Consider the following 21,932-nt stretch of genomic DNA (forward strand, 5'->3'; position numbering starts at 1 on the left):
AAGGTCGTCCTCAGACTCCTAAACCATCCTACCATCTGAGGTCCCCATTTTAAAAGGTAGGGTTTTGCTTTGTGAATGGCTTGCTCTTGGGCGATGATTATAGAAAGGATGGAACTGACACACCAAAGAAAAGTTACCAGCAAGGAGCTGATCTCCACCTGCCTTCTGCCTCCTGAGCTCTGCCATCTTCCCTCCAAACACACTTCTGCAGACTTCTTGAGATCTCCTGCCTGGAATCACCTTCTTTGACTCTGGAAGTTGATCTCTAGCCTGCTTCATCCCTGGTCATGCTGCATATCTCAGCTTCCTCCAGATGTACGGTATATCCACATGGGCACGTTTGAAGAGAAGCCCTGGAAAATATTTCAGAAGAACTGTTCTTTGGGAGAAAAGCCTGCTGTGTGTGCACTCCCCCTCCCATAGATATGGATTCATTAGCATGACATACCAAACTTTTCTTCACCAACCTCGACTGTTAGTTTTGCTTTTTCCCAATGGAGTGATCAATATTCTAGCAGCCGTCAATAAATTCAACACTGAAATCCTGGACTTGTTTGGAATAAACAATTGTTCTGCTTATTCCCCAAATAAAGACAGTCCATCCAAGCCAATGGGTTGCGCTGGGATGTACTAACTGATGCCGATCTGGGTCATAATCTTGCCCCCTCCAGTGCGGGCACCATACCGACCAGCCTGCCTGAGGCATGCCATCGTGATGGGCTCCCATGCTCTGGCCGTGACCATGAAGCAATGATAATCCCAGAGATTTTGTTGAATGTCTTTACAAAACCCAAAGCATCAGTGACCTTTCCAAAGGGTACCAAGGAGAGGCCAAGTGCTCTTAGAGATGAGACCAGTCCCCGTGACCCAGATACTGCCAGGCCCTCCTTCCACTGATGTCACAATGCCAGCATCACAAAGCTCCAGGGAGACAGAGATGTTGACACAGGCTTGAGCCTTGGCAGTTGCATTCAAAGCAGGGGCTGAAAACTGAGAGGCCCGCCGTTGGGCTACTGGTAAGACATCCAAAAGCCCAACAATGACATTTAAAGTGGAAGTTGGTGGGGGGAGGGATGGTTGGGAGGAAGCAGGAGGTGGGTTGAAGCCAGTTTTACTGAAGACTGCCTACGACAGGTTTAAGTTTTGAATGGCCAGCAGTCCAAAGTGGAGTTTTTAATGGTGAATTTGAATGGGTTTTTCAAATGGTTGTTTTCTTTCTGCTGTTTCAAAGGTTCCAGAAACCACAAGACTGCCAAAGGGTGTGCGGAAAAGGCAGTGAATTGTGGTCTCCCGCTCCATCTCTGTCCCCTTCTCCACTAACACTATTCCTATCTCTATCTGACTCCACTAACTATATCTGTTTTTTTAACCACCGACATCATTGTGTCTTCTAACTTGTTAACTCCACTGTGCCAGGACCTGTCTTCAAGCCTGCTCATGCCATACCTTGCCACATATCCTGCAGCGGTGGTGCTTTTCTATACCCTGTCCTATCTCCTTCACCTGTGACCAGTGTTCCCTCTAAGCTGAGTTAGTGTGAGCTAGCCCACAGATTTTTAGCCTCCAGCTCACACATTTTTGTCTTAGCTCAGGAAGGATGACCACAGAGCGCATTAATTTATGCAGTAGCTCACAAAGGAGAATTTTTGCTCTCAAGACTCTGCAGCTTAGAGGAAACATTGCCTGTGACAGGTGCTTCATGTTCTGGACCCACAAAACACGTCTCTCCATCCCTTCCCCTTTGGATTAACTTGTGCGTGGAAGCTCTGAACCTGTGTAGATATAGCCTGGTCTGCCTTCTTTGGCCTCCCCTTTCCCCTTTTTGAGCAGAATGTATTGCACAGTGTGTGAGTGCTTTGGAATATCTCACTCCTTGGAGTGAGCTTTCTGCTGTGAGAGGAACACTTGATGTCTCTGACTGCTTGAGTCTGTGCTTTGGAACCATGTTTTTTGTATTGTTGTGGCACCACGAATCCATGGATGCATGATTTTTGTGGTGCTGGCAATATACTACGACATGGCCTACGGTATGATGATGGTTTTATTTCATTTCAGCGTAAAAAAAATCATATGGATTAATGAGCATCTGTTTAGATACAACTTTTACTTTCCCTAACTATGACTCATAAGTAACAAGGAATCAGCTGGACCTCACAATGCACTGCTGTGGCCCCAACAAAGCCCTGGAGGTGTGATTTTTGTGGGGCTGCCTATAGACTAAGCTCCAATCTACAGTACAATGATGGTTTTATTTCATTTTCAATGTCAAAATATTCCACACTAGACTTTTAAGCCTGGTTCCGCCCTGTCCCCAACCTGATTTCCTGCCCTAGAATCACAGAATCATAAACTCATAGAGTTGGTTTCTCTGATTCCATAATTCCAGTATAGAATGACAGTTCAATTTCAATTTCAGACCTTTAATGGCATACCATAAGATACAGAAAAACAGAATGATAGTTTGGGGACAGGGCTGAACCAGGATTAAAGGTCTAGTGCAGAATTGGCATAGGAATTCCTGAGGATCAGTCTAAAATCCTCTAGATTTATAGGAGAGCCAGTTTGGTGTAGTGGTTAAGTGTGTGGGCTCTTATCTGGGAGAACCCAGTTTGATTCCCCACTCCTCCACATACACCTGCTGGAATAGCCTTGGGTCAGCCATAGCTCTGGCAGAGCAGAGCTGTCCTTGAAAGGGTCCTCTCAGAGTCCTCTCAGCCCCACCCATCTCTCAGGGTGTCTGTTGTGGGGGAGGAAGATAAAGGAGATTGAATGTGAGCCACTCTGAGATTCAGAGCGGAGGGCGGGAGTCTTGTGAGCAAAGATTCTACTTTGTGAACTACTGGTATTAAAGTTGTGAGCTACTGGCATTATAAAGTTGTGAGCTATAGCATCAATTATTGTGCTCTGGGGTCATCCTTCCTGAGCTAAGACAAAAATGTGTGGGCCAGAGGCTAAAAATCTGTGAGCTAGCCCACGCTAATTCAGTTTAGAGGGAGCACTGGCCCAGTGGCAGTGAATCCCGCCGGCTAACGCGGGCTGGGCGCCCAAACGCTGCCCTTCGAGTGACCCCCTCCCTCCCGGGCCCAAGTTTTCCCTCTGGGCGAGGCCTCCCAGAAAGCAGGCGGATCGAGTGGGAGCGGGCGCGGGGGTAGGTGGAGTTTCCCGGCCAGGCCCTCTCGCCCGTCGTCCGCCCGATTCCCACCTCCCTGCGTGCAGCGGCCGGACTGCACCAGCCCTAGTTCTCCGGCGCCCTCGCTCAGCTTCCCCGACACCATGGCCGGGCTCCGGCTGGCCGCTTTCGGCTTGCTCTTCTCGGCCTGGGCCGGCAGCCGCGCCCCGCTTGCCCAGCTCGACGCCGCCTCGGCCGCTTGTCCGCCCTGCGCGCCCGCCCAGTGCCCCGAGCTGCCGGCCCGAGGCTGCCCGCTGGGCCAGGTGCTCGACGGCTGCGGCTGCTGTCCGCAGTGCGCCCGGGGCGAGGGCGAGGCATGCGGTGGCGGGGCCGGCGGCTGGGGTCGCTGCGCGGCCGGCCTGGAGTGCCGTCGTCGGCGCAAGGGCCTGCCCGGCTCCTGCTTCTGCAAGAGCCGCTACCCGGTGTGCGGCAGCGACGGCCTCACCTACCCCAGCGCCTGCCAGCTGCGTGCCGCCAGCCTGCGCGCCCAGAGCCGAGGCGAGCGCCCCGTCCAGCAGCGCAGCAAGGGGCCCTGCGAGCAAGGTAGGAGCCAAGGGGTGGCGAGAGGCGTGGTGGAGACACCCTAAGGCTGCAGTCCCATGGAAGGGGGCACGCTTTGCACTGGTGTCAGTCTCATGCAGCGGTGGCCAAACTTACTTAACGTAAGGAAAAGGAAAGGTCCCCTGTGCAAGCACCAGTCGTTTCGACTCTGGGGTGACGTTGCTTTCAGAACGTTTTCACCGCAGACTTTTTACGGGGTGGTTTGCCATTGCCTTCCCCAGTCATCTACACTTTCCCCCCAGCAAGCTGGGTAATGTAAGAGCCACACACAAAACAACACCAGATGTTTGAGAGCTGCAAGACATGCATGTCAGGTTTTGAGAATTGTGGTGTTGTGGTAAATATTGTGGTGTTGGAATACTTGAAAGACCACCCCACCCCTTTGACCAGGCCAGCAGCTAAGATCCTCTTCTCAAGCCCTGTTCTCTGTGCCTCTCACTTGAAAAGGTGAAGCAGGTGGTGCATGGCTTTTGCAGTGGTGGCCCCCTTCCTTTGGCATGTCCTCTTTTGTCTTGCCCAGTGCTTCTCTTTATTGTTCAGGGTTTTCACTGAAATGTTCCACTTTTTTAAAGCTCTTCTTAGGATGGTAAGCAGCCAGATGCTTATAGATGCCCAAAAGGGCAGGGTGTGGGGAGAAAATAGATCAGGAAGAGCACAAGCAATTCAAAATTCTGTCAAGTAGCACGGAGGAAAATCCTGTGAAATAAACACATTGGGTGCATTCACACTACACTGAATAATACGTTTTGCAACTGGATTTTTGCTGTTCTCACACAGTAAAAATCCAGTTACAAAGCATATTATTTAGTGTAGTGTCAATGCACTTGTAGAGCCTAGAGCAGATCTTTTTGTGACCTCCTCCTGGGTCTTCCGGGGGATGTAGAAGCGACTCTGCAGTGGTCTGATTCTTTTCTCCAGCTGTCAAAGTTAGTGGCCGGTGCTGCTCCTGCTGCTGCTGAATCCCCTGATTGCATTAGGAGTTAGTCACGAAATCCTTCCCGTTGCCTCTCTCGAATTGCAGCCATCCAGCTGCCCTACTTTCCAAATGTCGAAATAAGCTGATACTCTTCCCATGACTTGGCATTCACAGCAGCAAGAAAACACCAAAGTGCTCTTTGTACCAGAAGGGAGTTCAGAATTGTTCCTTCTAGAAGAGAAAGCAAGTCTCCGGAAGCTCTCATGGGATTTAGCTAGCACTGTTTCCCTGACTCTGCATCTCCAGTGCCTTTTCTCCAGGGCCCCAAGAATCGCTGCATGTTTATCTCTTGGCATGTAACATCTGTCAGTACTGCTGGCCCTTAAAACTGCCTTACAGTTTCCAGGCTCTGGATTGGGAACCTTTAAAAAATAAGGCAACTGCTATAAGTACTGGGGGATTGTACTGACAAGCCACAAGCAACTTATGGCAGTCTGTAGCATTTTGAAGGCAAATTTCCAGGACGGGCACTGAAGTCTTTTCAAAAAATAAGGTTAACCAGTTCCATTAGCTATCATTCACCCCTCTAGAAGGGAGGCTGTGGAGAAAACACAGGCACTGAAAATATTTCAGATTTCTACCAAGCAGTCCTGCAGAGTTAATCCAGTCTTCAGAGAGCTGCTCGTCACGGTTGCCTTTTAGAATTTCCAGTCCCTTTGCCCTGACTTGACAGGCAAACTTTCTGTTGTTTTTGTGATGCTTTTCTCTTATGCAAGCCGTTCACTTTTTGCACCCTTTTGTCATTCTGTCTGGAATCCCATCTTTTTTAAAGAACTCTACCAGGGAATTTGATGCCCTCCCCATTGGTTTTTCATGCATCCCTCCACATGATGAAGGAGGTATTGCCAAGAGAATTAAAGGGGAAAGGGAGGAGTAAGGGAACCTCAAATCTGATTGGTGGATTACAATTAGCTGAGATACAGCAGAAAAGGGGAGAGTGTTGTTTGGGGAGAAAAGTGGGGTATAAATGCAGTAAATAGCTAAAATTAAAAATGTACTTCTACGTTTAATAGGGGCAGGAGGAACAAGGGGGAGGGAAGGTGTGACAGGGTACAGACCTATCTTCCATGGGGGAAGGGGATCCTCAAATGTGCCCCTCACACACAAACACGGTCCAGGCATCCCCAGTTTTGCTACGGAGCCATTGTGGTACAGTAGCTGGGGTATCAGTTGAAGATTTGGGAGACTCGAGTTCAAATCCCTGCTCTGCCATGGACATTCCCTGGGTGACCTTGGGCCAGTCGTTCTCAGCCTGGCCTACCTTCTAGGGTTGCCAGCTCTTGGCTGTGAAATAACTTGGAGGTTTTGTGGGTGGATCCTGAAGAGAGGAGGTTTGAGGAGGGGAGGGTCTTCAATGGGGTATAATGCCGTAGAGTCCAATGTCCAAGGTGGCCATTTTCTCCAGGTGAACTGATTTCTGTCACCTGCAGATCAGTTGTAATAGTGGGAAATCTCCAGCCACCACCTGGAGATTGGCAACTCAGCTGCCAAGTGAGATTATTATAAAGTTATAATAAGGAAGAAAGTACCACGTATGCTGCCTTGAGCTCCTTGAAGGAAGGGTGGGATTAAAAGGATACTAAATACGTGACAGATTCATTGAAATCAGTGGTCACAGAGGGCAGAAAGTACTAATGGAGGATTGCCATAATGAACCTGTGAGTTGGTCTCCCGCTTAAGGCATCTTGCCTGACTGCCAGTATTTCCCCACCCAGAGCCTGCTACAAAAGGACAATTCTACAGGCACTCCCCCCAACATAGGTGCGCCCTGAGTTGAGCACTGATGTCTGGACATGAGACAACAGCTGCCTTTTCAAGAGCCCGCTCGCATAATTCTTTGGAACTTCTGTTGCTCTGCTTCTTTTCCACAGGAAGCATGACGAACGGGCTTTCAAGTGCAGAAACCCTCTTTTTTATGAGAGCCAAATTGTTGGTTTTTTTCTTTTCAGTATGTTGATCATGCTATGGATTTCCAAAAACAGCTGGTGCTGGAACAAGGCCACTGAACTCTCAGAAAACAGTACTTGGGGGAAAATACATTTTGTCTTGAACTCTCCTCCTGTTAAAGACTGTGCCCTTGATTTTTAGCTGATCTGTCTTTTAACGAATCAATCCATTAAGTCTAAGCACATGGGCATGTTATCAAAGCTTCCATTTAAGCAATACCCCCTCTAAGCTGTGGAGTCTTGTGAGCAAAAATTCTACTTTGTGAGCTACTGGCGAAGAAGAAGACAAAGAAGTAGTAGTAGTTCTGTTTTCTGTATAGCCGGTTATATCATGAACACGTTCTTTCTTGTTATGATATTGTACATTTGGCTTGAGACAAATGGTTTCAGAGGAGGGGAGGGAAACTTGCTGTCCATCTTAAGATGTACATAGCCAGCCCTAATAGAAGATAGAAGAAGATATTGGATTTCTATCCCGCCCTCCACTCCGAAGAGTCTCAGAGCGGCTCACAATCTCCTTTACCTTCCTCCCCCACAACAGACACCATGTGAGGTGGGTGGGGCTGGAGAGGGCTCTCACAGCAGCTGCCCTTTCAACAACAACCTCTGCCAGAGCTATGGCTGACCCAAGGCCATTCCAGCAGGTGCAAGTGGAGGAGTGGGGAATCAAACCCGGTTCTCCCAGATAAGAGTCCGTGCACTTCACCACTACACCAAACTGGCTCACCAAACTGGCAAATATTTGTGCCATTTGCATTTAGGGAAGATAACGGATCTTTATTTTATAAAATGTAGATGCATTAGCCCATGTACAGTTAATAAGCCTAGATATGAGCCTGAGGAACTTGTGTACAAGACCTTCTGTCTTGGGGGTGGGGATGAATATACTATCTGCTCCATGCAGAGCATAATCCTTGAAAATGAAGTTTAAGCCTTCAAAAGCATAACAAAACGAAATCAAAAGTTTATGAATTATATTGGTCATGCCTTTTCATCCATGGCTTGGGAACAATGAACTCAAAGGAAAAAGGTGGGTGGAGAACCACACAGGCTGGAGAGTTGCTTTAAGGTTGCAAATGAAAAGGCTTTGAAAGGTCACTGAAGAAACACTTGTTGGTCTGCATGGGCTGCCACTCATGAGGCAGACCAAGAAAGAGAAGGGGACTCCTCATTTCGGCATCCCAGAATGTCTTGGCCCATAGTCAGAAGAAAGTAGGAGTCAGAAAGCTTTTGATAAAGTTCCTCATCAAAGGCTCCTTAGAAAGCTTGAGAGTCATGGAGTAAAAGGACAGGTCCTCTTGTGGATCAAAAACTGGCTGAGTAATAGGAAGCAGAGAGTGAGTATAAATGGGCAGTCTTCGCAGTGGAGGATGGTAAGCAGTGGGGTGCCGCAGGGTCCCATGCTCTTTAACTTGTTCATAAATGATTTAGAGTTGGGAGTGAGCAGTGAAGTGGCCAAGTTTGCGGATGACACTAAATTGTTCAGGGTGGTGATAACCAGAGAGGATTGTGAGGAACTCCAAAGGGATCTGTTGAGGCTGGGTGAGTGGGCGTCAACGTGGCAGATGCGGTTCAATGTGGCCAAGTGCAAAGTAATGCACATTGGGGCCAAGAATCCCAGCTACAAATACAAGTTGATGGGGTGTGAACTGGCAGAGACCGACCAAGAGAGAGATCTTGGGGTCGTGGTAGATAACTCACTGAAAATGTCAAGACAGTGTGCGTTTGCAATAAAAAAGGCCAACGCCATGCTGGGAATTATTAGGAAGGGAATTGAAAACAAATCAGCCAGTATCATAATGCCCCTGTATAAATCGATGGTGCGGTCTCATTTGGAGTACTGTGTGCAGTTCTGGTCGCCGCACCTCAAAAAGGATATTATAGCATTGGAGAAAGTCCAGAGAAGGGCAACTAGAATGATTAAAGGGCTGGAGCACTTTCCCTATGAAGAAAGGTTGAAACGCTTGGGACTCTTTAGCTTGGAGAAACGTCGACTGCGGGGTGACATGATAGAGGTTTACAAGATAATGCATGGGATGGAGAAAGTAGAGAAAGAAGTACTTTTCTCCCTTTCTCACAATACAAGAACTCGTGGGCATTCGATGAAATTGCTGAGCAGACAGGTTAAAACGGATAAAAGGAAGTACTTCTTCACCCAAAGGGTGATTAACATGTGGAATTCACTGCCACAGGAGGTGGTGGCAGCCACAAGTATAGCCACCTTCAAGAAGGGTTTAGATAAAAATATGGAGCACAGGTCCATCAGTGGCTATTAGCCACAGTGTATGTGTGTATATAAAAATTTTTGCCACTGTGTGACACAGAGTGTTGGACTTGATGGGCCGTTGGCCTGATCCAACATGGCTTCTCTTATGTTCTTAAGTGGCGCCTTTAAGACCAACAACGTTTTATTCAGAATGTAAGCTTTCGTGTGCTAGAAACTTTGTTGGTCTTAAAGATGCAATTTGACTTCTACTTTGTTCTATTGCTTCAGACCAACACAGCTGCCCACTTGGATCTATCTATCAGGATAGGCAGCGCCATAATTTCAGGCCAGGGAGAACCTGACCTGCGTGGGATATTTTTAAAATCAACTAGAAGTTTTAAAGTCAAAAGAAAAAGTTCAGGAGGCTACATGACAATCGAGGCTGCGACTAAGAAAATTAGCTCTAAGTGTTTGTGCGGAAGCCGCTCCTGTTTTAAATATTTACACGAAAGGTCATGCGTATTTCCTTTTCTGAAGAGAAAACAGCTAGTGGCTTTGAAGGGAGCATATCTCAATTTTATTATTACACAGATCTGTTTCCACTGCTGGCTTTTTCGCAACCGTTACACTGCTGGTCTCCTGCAGTACAGTTCATACCTGTACCAAGGAATTCTGGATCATGGCCTCTGTTTGGGCTGGGAAATACCTGGAGATTTGGGAGAGGGGGTGGAGCCTGGAGAAAGTAGTGTTTGGGGTGGAAAGGGATCTTAGCAGGATACAATGCCATAGAGTTAGTCCTCCAAAGAAGCCATTTTTACCAAGGGGAACTGATCTTGAATGCCTGGAGATCAATTGTAAAAGTCTAACAGATGGCCAGCTCAGGGCGGCATCAACAGATAGACAGCTCAGGGTGGCATCAAGCCGACCCAGAATTGAGCTGACCAAAAAAGGAGCACCCAGGAGCATCCCAATGGCCACAGAAGAGGGACTGGCTACAGGTGCCTTGGGGAGCGTCTGGACCAATCACACGCCCTGTCTGTGGCTCCCCAGATGCTCTCCAGGTACTTCCCAGCTATCCAGACAGCCAGGGAGGCACCTCAGAGGCGCCCCAGCGAAAAGGCAACATTTTCATAGTGGTGCCTTTCTGAGCTGGCTCCCAGCAAGCCAGCGATGGCTCAAGGGTAAGACAGGGACAGCAGGTAGATGTGTGTGTGTAGATGTGCTTTTCAGATCTGCCTGTCTGCTGTCCCTGGGGCAGCTTTAACCACCTGTCTGTAAGCAACCTAGGTGTCACCTATCCTGTCCTATTTTCCCCATAAACTTATAAACTTCCTTCCTTCCGAAAATGAGGGCTCTTTTATGTTACCATTGTTCTCAGAGTGTTGAACTCTGGGCCTAGGCGAACAGCTTCCAACTGACCTAGCCCTACATTTCACCAGTCTGTCATGTCCTATGGGGCTAGGTTGGGGGGCTAAGTGAGGGGTATCATGTATAGGGGAGAACATTTTTCCTCTGTACTGGAAAATTGGGGGAGGGGGTTCATCACTTTGCTCTCTTTGCTTTGTTTTCACCCTTGTCCCCTTCACAAATGAAAGCTTCCTTGCAGAATGAGGCTGAAATGGGTTCCCACTTCCTCAGTCACATTTCCTAGTTCCTTATTCACAGATTCTACTGCAGACATTGATAATACTTGAAAAGCTCTGCTACACCTCAAAATAAGCTTAGAGTCACTGCAAATCAAACAGGTTTTTAACCTGCTGGAAGAGGAGTGGCGGGATTGCCAGCCTCCCAGAAGTGGCTGGAGATCTCCTGTTATTACAACTTATCTCCTGGTGACAGAGCTCAATTCATCTGGAGAAAATGGCCGCTCTGAGAGGCAGAGAGAGAGGGAGGAAGGAAGAAGGGAAGGAGGGGTAGAAAGAAAGCACCTTTAACTTCAAATGCATTCTCCAAGCCACCGGCTGGCTTGGCGAAGTGATTTAAAGAGACAAATGCCTTCTCTAAGCCAGCCAACGTGGTGGTGGTGGTGGGGGCTTTGAGAGCTACACAATGTGTGTGAAAGAGCCACTTGCGGCTCCCAAGCTGCTGTTTGGCCATCCCTGCTCTGTAGCATTATAGTCCATTGAAGTCTCACCCTCTCCAAGCCGCACTGCTTCAAGCTCCACCCCCCAAATCTCCAGCTATTTCCCAACGCAGAGCTGGAAACTCATAAGTAGAGAGCCTTAACCTTTTGAAAGGCTTCCAGCTGCTTCGTAATGCTATTGGGTCCTGGTCACTAGAGGTTGTAGTCCCAATAATCCTGTAAAACTGTGAGTTAACTCCACATGTAATCATTCCTGATTTAGGACTTCAGAATTACACCCACTTTCTAGACTCCTTAGGAGCTAAGGAGAGCCAGTTTGTAGTGGTTAAGTGTGCCGACTCTTATCTGGGAGAACCAGGTTTGATTCCCCACTCTTCCACTTGCAGCTTGGGTCAGCCATAGCTCTCACAGGAGTTGTCCTTGAAAGGGCAGCTGCTATAAGAGCTCTCTCAACCCCACCTACCTCACGGTTTCTGTTGTAGAGGGTGGGGGGGAGGTAAAGGAGATTGTGACCACTCTGAGATTCTGAGATTCAGAGTATAGGGCAGGATATAAATCCAATATCTTCCAATACCCAAGATTGCACTGCCCTTTCTTTGCCTCATTTGATCCATGCTGTGTTTTCCTCATGATGAATAATTTGGCAAAAATAGAGTTTAAAAAGAGATAAGAAGCAAAGAAATTTGCCTTTCTCTGCTCTGCGAGGCAGCTGATCTTGTTTGCACAAAAGCAGTTCCATAATTAGTTGAGGCTGGGATAACCCCAACCACCACGGTCTAGTCTTGCTGTCTTTCCACCCAGTGGCACATCACAGGAGAGCGCTGTGATGGACTCGACCTCCCGGGTTCCACAATGCGATCTATCCATCACAGGACCCTGCAGATTAATCCAGGCGCTTGTGTTGTCTGTGGGTCACATGATTTTGCATGCTATTCTTAGGTGGGTGTGATTCTGGAATGAAAACTATGAAAAGTTCCCAGGAATCTGTTGTAGAAGAAGTAAGCAGTTTGCTGGGAACGTCTCTCTGCCTTCAGCAACTGGAGTTGATTTGCCAGCGATTTTTTTCTTTTTTGCTACTCCCGCTGAGAATCAGCAGCTGAGAGGGGGAATTCCAAGAAAGATTACTTTGCACCACCTGCAAATGACTTCTAGTTGGGTCTCTTCAGTTTCTTCAATGAGGCATTGTTTACACTAGGATGATGTGTCTGGTTGCAAGATCACATTTAGGGTTCACATCCTTTTAATTTGAATATGATATCAGTTTTCATTGATATAAAAAAAGCTTACAGGGCTTTTTTTGTAGCAGGAACTCCTTTGCATATTAGGCCACACCCCCACTGCTGTAGCCAATCCTCCTGGAACTTCCAGTAGGCCCTGTACTAATAGCCCTGTAAGCTCTCAGAGGATTGGCTACATCAGGGGTGTGTGACCTAATATGCAATGGAGTTCCTACTACAAAAAAAAAAAAAGCCCTGGATATCATTGATGTGTTTTGCACTAGCTTTTCGCCAGTTTTGATTTTTCACTTGAAAACTGGCATGATAGAAGTTTCTCCTGACAAAAGATTGTGCCAGCATTTACCAGTTTGGTGTAGTGGTTAAGTGTGCGGACTCTTATCTGGGAGCACCAGGTTTGATTCCCCACTCCTCCACTTGCACCTGCTAGCATGGCCTTGGGTCAGCCATAGCTCTGGCAGAGGTTGTCCTTGAAAGGAGAACTGTTGTGAGAGCCCTTTCAGCCCCACCCACCTCACAGAGTGTCTGTTGTCGGGGAGGAAGGTAAAGGAGATTGTGTGCCACTCTGAGACTCTTCGGAGTGGAGGGCGGGATATAAATCCAATATCATCTTCTTCAATATCTTCATTTCAAAAATGGTTGAGCCCGATTGTTTCCCTTGGCGCCTTCCTTTACCCTTCACAGTACCTAACTTGATCTCGATCTCGTCCAATCTCCGAAGCTAAGCAGAGTCAGCCCTGGTTAGTGTATTTGAATGAGAGACCTCCAAGGAATACCAGGGTCAGATGCAAAGGCAAACAATGGCAAACCCCCTCTGAATGTCTCTTGCCTTGAAAACCCTGTGGGGTCTCCATAAGTCAGCTGTGACTTGATGGCAAACCCCTCTCCCCCCCCCCAAAAAAACCCCTTTTCTCTTTTGATTAGTCATGTGAGTGATCCCACCCAATGAATAATCATCTGATGTGGAGATTATCTCTGAGGGTAAGTAGGGTTGCCTTGTCCCCTGGCCACCCATGGGAGATGGGGGTAGGGTCACCAGATCCAGGTTGGGAAATTCCTGGAGATTTGGGGATGGAACTTGGGGAGGACAGGGCCCTCAGTGGGGTACAATGCCATGGAGTCCACCTTCCAGAGCATCCATTTTCTCCAGGGGAACTGATCTCTGTAGTCTGGAGATGAGCTGTCATTCCAGGGGATCCCAAGATCCCACCTGGAGGCTGGCATCCCTAGGGCACTAAAAACATAAACAAATATGTACGGAAGGAGTGCCAAAAATCACCATAAATGAGAGGATTTCTTACATAGTATTTTAAAAATAAGCTAGTTTTTGCTTAGTGTTGCTTTCTACTAAAAGCTTTCAGCCGTAAGGATTTGGAATTTATTTGAAGAGTCTGCTTTTCTCCCCTCTGCCCGTAGTGAAATTAACTGTCTTGGATTAACTTTATGTAATGAAAGTTGTCATATGAGAAGGAGAAACACAGAGTCTGTTGTCTGCTCTTTGTCTTGGTACAAATCCCTTCTGTTGAAAAAAATGAATGGAGTTTTCCAGTTCATCAGAGGAGCTGCAGGGGATGATAGGAAATGACACCCCCTGATCTTGGTATCTTTTTATGGGACTTTGTCATCACAGTGGAGCCAGGGAGAGTTTTTCTACTCTTGCCTGCAGCATCTTCCGTGGCCCCAGCCAGAGACATAATTTCAGGTGGTAAACTTTCTGCCTCTGCCTTTGGAGTGGGAAATAATGTCTGTCTACTATGATAAGTATGCCGTCTATTTTTCAGGAAACCAATGGAATTGCCCCATCTATGCAGACCACCTCTAGCTCCTTAGAACAGGTATCCCCAATCTTTTTGAGCCTAAGGCACCTTCAGAATTCTGGCACAAGATGGTGGGCACAATCACAAAATGGCAACGTGCAGAAGGTGGAGCCAACTACAAAATGGCTGCTGCAGGAGGTGGAGCCAACCACAAGCTTTCAGAGAGTGAGGTTATGCATAACTCTAATAGTAACTTTTTAAGATTGCAGGAAGAAGTTCTGCTTAACAGGATGCCTTTCGAAATGAATATAGTTCTTAAAATATTTTCTTGCATATACACAGTTTACTTTCAGTCACAAAGTAATGATCCTTGTGATGTGGTGACACCTGCTGCTGAAGCAATTTATTTTAAAAAGCTCCACAGTCAATCAGATCTCCAGTGGCCAATGAGAAGCCCTGCTGGGCAAAAGTCCCACCTGTTCCTGCCCACCTTCTAAATCCACTTGGTGGGCACTGGGAAGGGTGTTGGCAGGCACCACAGTACCCACCATGGGGACCTTCACTTTAGAGAAAGGGGAAGAATATAAATAGGGAGGCTGAAAGCATCATAATCTTTCCCAGTTAGGCGCACCTGACCTCAGACAATTCAAAACAATGGACATGAATTGGCTATGCATTCATAGGATGGTAGATAGGATCACCCTTATTTCTGGGACAGCCTGGGACTGATGGCTGCAGAGTTGGAATTTGGCATTCCTTCACTCACTTGGTTGGCATCATCCATTGTGGAGGCAACCCATTCAAAGATGGATCATAGCTCTCCTGGCCCTTAAAGGGAAAAACAGGCACCAGCAGGCCGATTCACAAGACACACGTCAGCTGGACCAAAAAGGGGCTGTTTCCATTTCCTCTGTCCTACAGCAGAGCAGCCTGCATTGTGGAACAGTGTCGCCTTTCACAGCGGGACTTTGAGCACAACCCGACAGGATGCACACGCTCCGCTAACATCCTGTAGATTTTTGGACTGTCTCATAGACACAGACTATAATTGGCATTTCCTGTCCCATAAAGATACTCAAAATGCTTTCTGACGCATGGAAAAATAGCTCCAAATAACGTCTGCATCATTGTGAACTATTTTGATGACATATTCACTTCCTTCAAAGTAGACCCATATATTTCTATATATGAGGAGGAAACATACTTATAAATAATCATAATAGCATCCAGGGCTTTTTTTTTGAGCAAGAACACACAGAAATGCAGTTCCGGCTGTCTTGGCCAGGGCTCCAGCTCAAAAAAAGGTCTCCAGCAGAGGGAAGGCACTAGGCAACCACGTGCTCCCAGATCATGCCATCTGTCCTCTCTGCCGCCTCCAGCCTCCCAGATCATGCCCTCTGTCCTCTCTGCCGCCTCCAGCCTCCAGTGGACTTGTGAAAAGAGCAAGAGACATGGAGCCACCCATGAGCGCCCCCTCCTGGGAGAAGCTGGGCCTGTCGCTGCCCATTCCACAGCACATTGCGCGCGCTCGCTCGCTCTCTGTGGCCATGTTTTGGGAGGGAGCAAAACAAAGTCTCTCGTTGGGCTGTGTGAGAACATGCATTCATGAAATACAACTGATGCCACTGTACTGTTCTATGTCAGTATCCAGAAAGTAACTTACTGAATGGGTGATGTCGCTTCCAGTGATGTCCGGGGGTGTGGCCTAATATGCAAAGGAGTTCCTGCAGGGCTGATAGTATAAAAATACACTTTATTGCAAGAGTCAGCTTCTCAGGATCCAATATTGGAACTGGTCAAATCTTCTTCTCCATCAATTAGATTGTTTTCTATTTTTTTTGTTTAAAGTAAGAAGGAGACAAAACACCTTTTGATAACAGTGTACCATTATGAAAATAACTTCCCCCACTTTCCAGCATACACAACGTCCATTTATATTGTTCCATCCATCTTCAGCCTTCTTTTCAAAGAGCAATGTTGATAACAGATTTTTTTTTTGTAATAATGAGGGGATACAGAGAGAGAGAGCGTGTAAAAGAAGAACGTGGAAGATTAGAGAAGAACCAGGGTGGCCAAGCAGGTATATTAACAGCCAAGTGTATGGTCAAAACATTCCAAAACAGGATTCCAGATTCTTTTTCTCTCTGAATATTTGTAAAGTTTGTCTACTTTCTGTAAGCAGTCTGCTTCTCAAAAGCCAAACATACCATTTCCACTCCCTCCCCACAGAGCTGGGTTTCTGGGGGGTCCTGGCTGGGCTTCCCAAGCTCTAAGAACCAGATGTTTGGCAGGAACGCCAGCAGGCCAGCACCAAGCCATCAGAGAGCCCATCCGGTGCCCACGCTCTTGGGACTATAGCTAATGGTCCCGATCGTGAGTTCGTGGGATCCTGAGACCATGATGCAATTCATTTGCTCAGCCTCTTTTGATACAAGTTTCCCAGGGACCCCACAGGACTGGAAGAACCACATGAAGGACAAGACACTTCCTTTCACTGCATTGCCAGGAATTTGACAGCAGTTGCTGTCTTCATGTATGCAGAGCTGGGAACCAGTGAATGGACATTAGGACGGATGCCATGGTTTTGTCTCTTTCCCATGGCAGAAGGTGCCTTCCCCTGGTAGTGTTAGGCAGGGGTGGAATTCTATCAGGAGCTCCTTTGCATATTAGGCCACACACCCCTGATGTAGCCAATCCTCCAAGAGCTTACAAAAAAGAGCCTTGTAAGCTCTTGGAGGATTGGCTACATCAGGGCTGTGTGGCCTAAAATGCAAAGGAGCTCCTGATAGAATTCTACCCCTGGTTTTAGGTGAGGAGCTATGTTGAATGTAGCTTTGACTCTTTGAAGCTCATACCCTGGAAACCTGGTTGGTCTTTAAGGTGCTGTTGGACTTGAATGCTTCTCTTCCTCTGATATCAGTGGCTTTTCTGGACATCTATCATCAGGGGTCATCTCCTCACCCTGCACCTTCAATAATTTCACCAAAATGAAGATGATGATGATGTTGGATTTATACCCTACCCTTCACTCTGAATCTCAGAGCAGCTTACAATCTCCTTTACCTTTCTCTCCCATAATAGATAGATACCCTGTGAGGTGAGTGGGGCTGAGAGAGCTCTCCCAGAAGCTGCCCTTTCAAGGATAGCTCTGCGAGAGCTGTGGCTAAACTATTCCAGCAGCTGCAAGTGGAGGAGTGGGGAATCAAACCTGGTTCTCCCAGATAACAGTCCTTAACCACTTAACCACTACACCAAAGTGGCTCTCGAGGTTTGGGTAGGTGCACAATCCAGGTGTGTTTCTTACCTGTGGGCATAATCGGTGCCGACTGTTTTATTGCTATGTAGAGATGAATTATTTGTTTACTCTTGTCTTGGCTTTCCAAGAAAAAGTAGTAGGCAAGAGAGTCCATTTGTAAGACAAATGCAGACTCCTGGAGTTAACCTGCAAACCCACAACATCCAACTTGTCTTTGCAGACCAGAAGTTCCGGTGGGCTCAGTTAAATAAAGCACCACACCCCCATTTTGTCCTTCATCACCAGCAATTTTTTTCTCAGCTCAGGCTATATGCAGAATCTCTGTATACTCGGCTGGATTGTCAACCAGATGAGACTGCTGGTCGCAGCAGGGCAAGAGAAGACTCCAGGACCTCAAGGGAGAAAAAGATCACAGTGTCCATCTTGCAGGATGCATTTGTTTCCCAGTGTAGATAATTTCTCGATTTCCCAGATATTAATGTGGATTTGAGTTTCCCAGAGGGGTCCCATCAAGTCCGCATTCCTTTCTGCCTCCAGAGAGCGAGAGAGACATGCTGCAGAATGAGGGTTTCTTGCAGTCTTGCAGGGGAAACGGAGCCTGGGGGGTCTTTGAAGTTTTTTAAGGAACATCCTTAGCTGTCTGAACCTTTCTGGAGCTATCAGAAGTTGCACTGAAGCTGATCATAACTGAAGAATGCTTTCATGTATAGTTTTTCAGCAGTTGTTAGAATTTCATGACCGAGGGAGGGGTTATCCTCTCCTCCCGCCCAAACACAAGAAAGCAAAGCCAGCCTGGGGCAGTAATTATTTAAGGGACAATTCCCAGTTGCTGTTGCATTGTGTGGGTCTTCAAGAGGGGCCTAGTGACTTAGCATCTGCTTTTCACGTAGAAGATCCCAGGTTCAGTCCCTGACATCTCCAGCTAAATAGATCAGGAAGGAGGTGATGTGAGAGACCTCTGCCCAAGACCCTGGAAAATCACTGCCAGTCTGAGTAGACAACATTGGCCTCGAAGGACAAAGTATCCGATTCAGCAGGGCTTTTTTTGTAGAAAAAGCCTAGCAGGAACTCTTTTGCCTATTAGGCCATGCCCCCTGAAACCACCATTGTTTCACAAAGGGCTTTTTGTAGAAAAGGCCCAGCAGGGACTCATTTGCACATTAGGCCACGCACCCTGATGCCAAGGCAGCCGGAACTGCGTTCCTGTGCGTTCCTGTTTTAAAAACCCTTGCAATTCAGTATTAGAGAGCTTCATGTGTTCACAAAGGGGATTTGTTTGATGCTTAGACACAAATGACTTAGAGTGTTAGACACTCCTTCCAGTAAAAGTGCACGTACAGGGGCTGCATTTTATGTGGAAATGTCTCAGGCCATCCCTGCTTGCAGGATCGATCACTGTTGGACTGCTGACCATAACAGAGTTTTCGAAAGTGGACTGAAAAGCAGTCAGAAATCTCTCAACTTGCTTCAAGTTAGCCAGACTCGTAATGGCTGGGAGGGCCCAGAGCTGGCACAGTGCTTCCTCGTGGGGAGAGTAAGCCATGTCTGACTTGAGTCTGAAGGTCTGTTTCTTCCCATGGCTATTATGCACCCCCGGGGACACATTTCCTCTCCAGCGCTAAAGCAGTGGAACAAAGGGTCACAGCATATTCAGCTTCAGCTCGCCAGAGAAAGACGCCTGCAATTCTAGCCCGAGATCAAAACTGCAGCAGAAGCCATTGAGCTTGCATAACATCTGGGAGCAGTGCATTGGCCCGAAATGGGGCGTTCTTAAGGTTGGAAATACATTATCGGCAGGCCGGTAGCTTGCATCGGGAACAGTCTCCTCTCAGGGATGGCATTAAAGCTAAGGCCAGGTTTCCCCTGCTTGAAAACTGCAGTCTCTCTGTCTGATTCTTCTCTATGGGTTAAAAAGCCCTATGGGGGCTCTCCCCTCACACCACATGCAGAGGAAGATTGTATCTTGGATTAGGTCAGCGGCCCAGTGGTGCTCACAAACAGGAAGCAGCTGTTTCTCAGGCCACTGCCACTTGGATGAAGTTGACATTTTGGACCTAAGACACTGTTAATTTTTTTTTCCCAGTGCACAAGCAGGGGTGTTTCAAATTACAGTGAACACACTGTACTCCAGGGTCTCAAAACCACCTTAAGATCCCTGGACCGAAAAAGGCTCAACTGTCCACCAGAGCCCGAGCGTTTTCAGTAATAGTCCCTGCTTTGTGGAACAAATATCAGGGCCCTGTGGGACCTGCCACAGTTCCACAGGGCCTGTAAGATCTAATTATTTAAACTCACTTTTAATGGTTGAAGGGAGATAGCTATTACTCCGCAGCACCGATAATCCCACTGAATTATTATAACTGAAACAAGAACATCAGATTTAAATCCCGGTAGGCAGCCGTGTTGGTCTGAAGCAGTAGAACAAAGCAGTAGACAAGTGCACCTTTAAGACCAACTAAATTTTATTCAGAACGTAAGCTTTCGTATGCTCTTAAGCAGACTTCATCAGACTTACTTGGTGGTCTCCTGTCCCAAGTTTTAGCCAGGACCAACCCTGCTTAGCTTCTGAAATCAAAAGAAATTGGGCTAGCCTAGGTCATTCTGATCAGGGCCAGAGAAACTAGGCCAGTGTTATTTGAAATTTAACTATAGTTAATCTGTTTGTTTGTTTGTTAAAACATTGCTGTCAGCTGCCCTGGGCAGTGATCTTAACTGCTGCATTCTGAACCAGCTGCAGTTTCCAAGCTGCCTTCAAGGGAAGCCCCAACATAGAACAGGTTACAGTAATCCAACTGTGAGGTTAGAGAAGCTGCGTGACAGTTGGTGAAGTAGACGAATCTGATAGATGTTCCTTGCCACTGCACTGATCTGCTGCTGATATTTGTTGCCTGATCATCCCTTTTTTTTTTCTAGGACCATCCATTGTGACGCCCCCTAAAGATATCTGGAATGTCACTGGGGCACAGATTTACCTGAGCTGCGAGGTCATTGGAGTTCCAACCCCAGTACTTACCTGGAACAAGGTTAGTTGCCTTCAGGACAGATTTTGAAAATGATCTATCTAGAGATGAGTTGAGATCCCCATCTTCTCGCACCTGCAGGTGATTTGAAATTTTAAGAAAGGGTACAAGTGTTGTCATAAAATGGCTGCCATGGTGGTGGAACCAATCACAGAACAGATGCCAAGCCAAATGTCTGAATGGATGCTTCAGGAGCCCTTCTTTAGTACTGAGGAGAACTGAGTTTCAACTCTTTGGAGGAAGAGAACCTGTTTGGTTTTTTGGTTCTTAAGAAAAGAGGGGTCTGTCTCCCTTCAAAGATTTTTAAGGCCAGGGATATTACCAAATCAGAGGATCATATATCTGTATATCTGTCTTTCTCTCTGCCTATCTAATGAATTTTTATCATGCCTTTCCTCCAAGGATCTGAAGGTAGTATTTGTGGTTCTCCTGTTCCCCATTGTATCTTCCCAACAACCCTATGAGACAGGTGCACCTGAGATAGACTAGTCCATCATCATCCCATGAACTTCATGGCAGAATGGAGATTTGAATCGGGATCTCCCAGATCCTGATGCAGTGCTAATCACCATACCGCACTGGCAAATGGCTGTAACGCACCAGGCTGGGATGAACTCTATGCTTTTCTTGTTAGTCAGCTGACAGGAAGTGGCCCAATGCTTGCTGTTTTCCTGTCCCATTCAAGATCCTTCAAGTATTATCTCAGGACTCAAGCTGGTGTCAAGAAACATGGCAGGTGCCATGGTATGGGCCCACTGATCTTGAGGTCCTTTTCTGCAAGCTCCGTTGAACTGAACAGGCATTATACTGGAACACTACCCAGCTCTGCTGCACAAGGATCTGTTCATTTCAACCGGACTTTATCAAGCCAACAAAACTTAATGGTGAATTGTGCCCTTGTAGCAGCACAGTTTTGAGCTAGAATTAGGTAAAGATCATAGGCTGAGGAGCAGGAGAAATCAGGCAGCTGTAAAAATAATTAAGCTGTCACTCACAGCAAGAGCATATCATAAAAGCATTCTGGTTACAAGAAGGGAAGGGATTAAACAAGTCCAGGGAGGGGAGGTATCAAGTGTAAACTAAATGCTCCCTCAGGGCTTTCAAGAATAACTATGATGTCTAGAGGGAGAAGTTCTTAAAAACAGTTATCAGCAAAATGAGAAGTAACAGGATTGGGTGGTGTTGTGTATCAGCACAAGGGAAGAAATCTCCCTTTGCTTTCTGGCTCCCTTTTTTCCCCCCTCAGCTCCCTCCCCCCTTCTGACTGCCTTGCCCTCAAGCTTTAGACAACAAACTCCATTGCACTTTACCATATTAGGCCTCAGCTGGGAGAGGAATGTGTGTGCTCCAGCGCATTTGAGAGATTTTGAAAGCATTTTAAATACCCAAGGCAGAGTTCTAGGCAACCTTCACTGTTCTCTTGGGTGTGTGATAGTGTGAGGGGAAAGGAGGAGGAGGAAAAGGTGGGAATTTTTTGTCACTTTGATTTCTAGCAGAGAGGCTGAGAACCTAACTTGCGTCTTGGGAAATCCCTGACTTTTTGCTCAGCCATCCTTGTTTCTACCATGAACTCATCAGAAGATGCTTCTCTCCCATCCTTGGCCTCTCGGTCGTAGTGTGGGAGAAATATTTCCAAGGGAATGGGAAGGGTTTTATGGCTGCAGGAAGCAGTTCTGTAAAACATAACCAGTGCCTTTTAGTGTCGGCTTTTTCCCAAGGGAAC

General features: G+C 47.1%; 1 protein-coding gene across 1 annotated transcript in view; it reads left to right on the plus strand.

The window, feature by feature from the left end:
• Positions 1-3,245: 3,245 nt before the first annotated feature.
• Positions 3,246-21,932, plus strand: part of IGFBP7 (insulin like growth factor binding protein 7) — a 28,407-nt gene continuing 9,720 nt past the window's right edge. The window contains exons 1-2 of the mRNA XM_060236358.1: positions 3,246-3,712; positions 20,103-20,212. Of these exons, the coding sequence (XP_060092341.1) occupies positions 3,274-3,712; positions 20,103-20,212 (549 nt within the window). The 5' untranslated portion in view covers positions 3,246-3,273. The remainder of the gene's footprint in view (positions 3,713-20,102; positions 20,213-21,932) is intronic.

The sequence above is a fragment of the Heteronotia binoei genome, chromosome 4 (assembly GCF_032191835.1).
Source record: "Heteronotia binoei isolate CCM8104 ecotype False Entrance Well chromosome 4, APGP_CSIRO_Hbin_v1, whole genome shotgun sequence".
Classification (NCBI taxonomy): Eukaryota; Metazoa; Chordata; class Lepidosauria; order Squamata; family Gekkonidae; genus Heteronotia; species Heteronotia binoei.